This window comes from Atta cephalotes, assembly GCF_000143395.1.
Source record: "Atta cephalotes unplaced genomic scaffold scaffold00028, whole genome shotgun sequence".
Classification (NCBI taxonomy): domain Eukaryota; kingdom Metazoa; phylum Arthropoda; class Insecta; order Hymenoptera; family Formicidae; genus Atta; species Atta cephalotes.
The window spans coordinates 254,339-256,148 of record NW_012130092.1 but is presented as its reverse complement, the minus strand read 5'-3'; the positions used below and the strand labels follow the sequence as shown (position 1 = coordinate 256,148).

Sequence of the window (1,810 nt, the reverse complement as noted above, 5' to 3'; positions counted from 1 at the left end):
ACACACACACACGATTACTATCTAATACATTTTATTTAGTGTTGCAGAGAATTATATTAATTATATATTAATAATATAAAAAGAATTATAATATAAGTATATCGTAGTTGGAAATAATAATTAGCAAAGTAGATTATTTTTTTAAAAAACAGCGTTAATTCAGGAAAACTATATATTTATTTCAAAAGAAAATGACACATAGGACATATGCATATATAAATAATTAAAGATTTGGAGCAAATTTTTTTATATTTTTTAAATTTAGATTTTATTCATTTATAAGTTTTATATTTAACTTCAAAAATTTCATATGAAATGTTGTTCGCAGATAAATTATACGCAGAGTTATAAAATAATTATTAAGTTATAAAATAATTATAATTATTTTTATTACATTATAATTTAGTTCCTATTAGAATGGTGTTAATAAATATATTAAATTTTCTTCATTATGAAAATTATAATTGCACAATAATAAATAAAAAACATTTATTTCATACGTATAGTTTATTTTTATTAAAAATGTTATATATGAAAAATTTTATATAGATAACAGAGATCTATTATAGTCTCATTTAACTCTAATAGAGTTTAATAACAAGACTTAGGAAATATGCGGACATTAATACTATGACATTCTCCGATTGAAATAATTTCTGTAGCATCGGGATAAAAAGATCTGTTATAGGTAACTGTCATCACAGTGAAAAGAATGTTTAATTAGTATTCAATTAATTAATAATGACAAATTTTTCCTTTTTCTGAAATCTTTTAGAAGAAACAGTGTAACAGTAAACTAAAATTGACAGAAGTGTGTCATTAATGTTAACATGCCTGGCACGAGGAAACTTGTCAGACTTGCGGATCAGCTGTTCGAATCTATTCTGATTGGATACTTGAAAACACGTTTTCGCGTGAATTATTTGTAAAGCTTGTATAACAATCAGGAAATGCGTGACATATAAGTAACTGTATTTTCGTTTAAACTAACTGAGGATTTAAATAAAATTGAAAGACATAAGTCAATAAAAACTTTTTACATAGTATAAAAAATAATATAAAAAAATAACATAAAAAGTTTCTTTGACATAAATAATGATATACTGCCTTGGCTAAACACATATGCAGTATGTTCAATAAATTTTACACTAAATTGCAAAAATATTGCAATATAAGCTAAATATAAGTTAATATATTTTAGAATACATATTTTATTTCTATTGTGTTTTTTAATTCATAAATTATTTTACTTGAAAAATAATGATGCATTATCCTAGCCGTTTATATAGTAAAGAAAGTAATTAAAGAATTAAAACACGCATATATTAGATGTGGGAAAAAGTTTATGGCGTTTTTTTAATGCCATCTAACGGGAAAAACGCCACGAACTTTTTCCCACACCTAATATAAATGAAATAATTGCCTACCCATTATGAGAGATGGTTTTATGAGCGACGGGTGCCATCGATTCAAATTCCACCGGCATAACCACCTTAAATAAGTTTATTTTTAAAATCACTCACAAAAAACCTGAGCACAAGAATCTTTCACCCAAAGATCTTGATATATTGTCGACGTATATCGTTTTATGAAATACTATTTCTAACGATTAAATTTCAATGGTTTTACAAAAAAAACTTGTAATGGAGTATAGGAAGAACGAATTCTCGATACGTTCATACGCTGCACGAGAAGTACTAACCCGTTCTGTTGGAGCGCGTTCGCTTTTATACCCGTATGCAGGCCAACGCATTTGCGATAGGATGGTAGGAAAAGTGAATGCGGGGAAAAGGGTAGAAGACACGCGCGG

The 1,810-nt window shown here is 26.6% G+C and overlaps 1 protein-coding gene across 1 annotated transcript in view; it reads right to left on the bottom strand.

Moving 5' to 3' along the window:
* Nucleotides 1-1,486, bottom strand: part of LOC105620623 — a 4,361-nt gene extending 2,875 nt beyond the window's left edge. Inside the window, exon 1 of the mRNA XM_012202113.1 lies at nucleotides 1,428-1,486. Within this exon, the coding sequence (XP_012057503.1) occupies nucleotides 1,428-1,486 (59 nt within the window). The remainder of the gene's footprint in view (nucleotides 1-1,427) is intronic.
* Nucleotides 1,487-1,810: the final 324 nt, after the last annotated feature.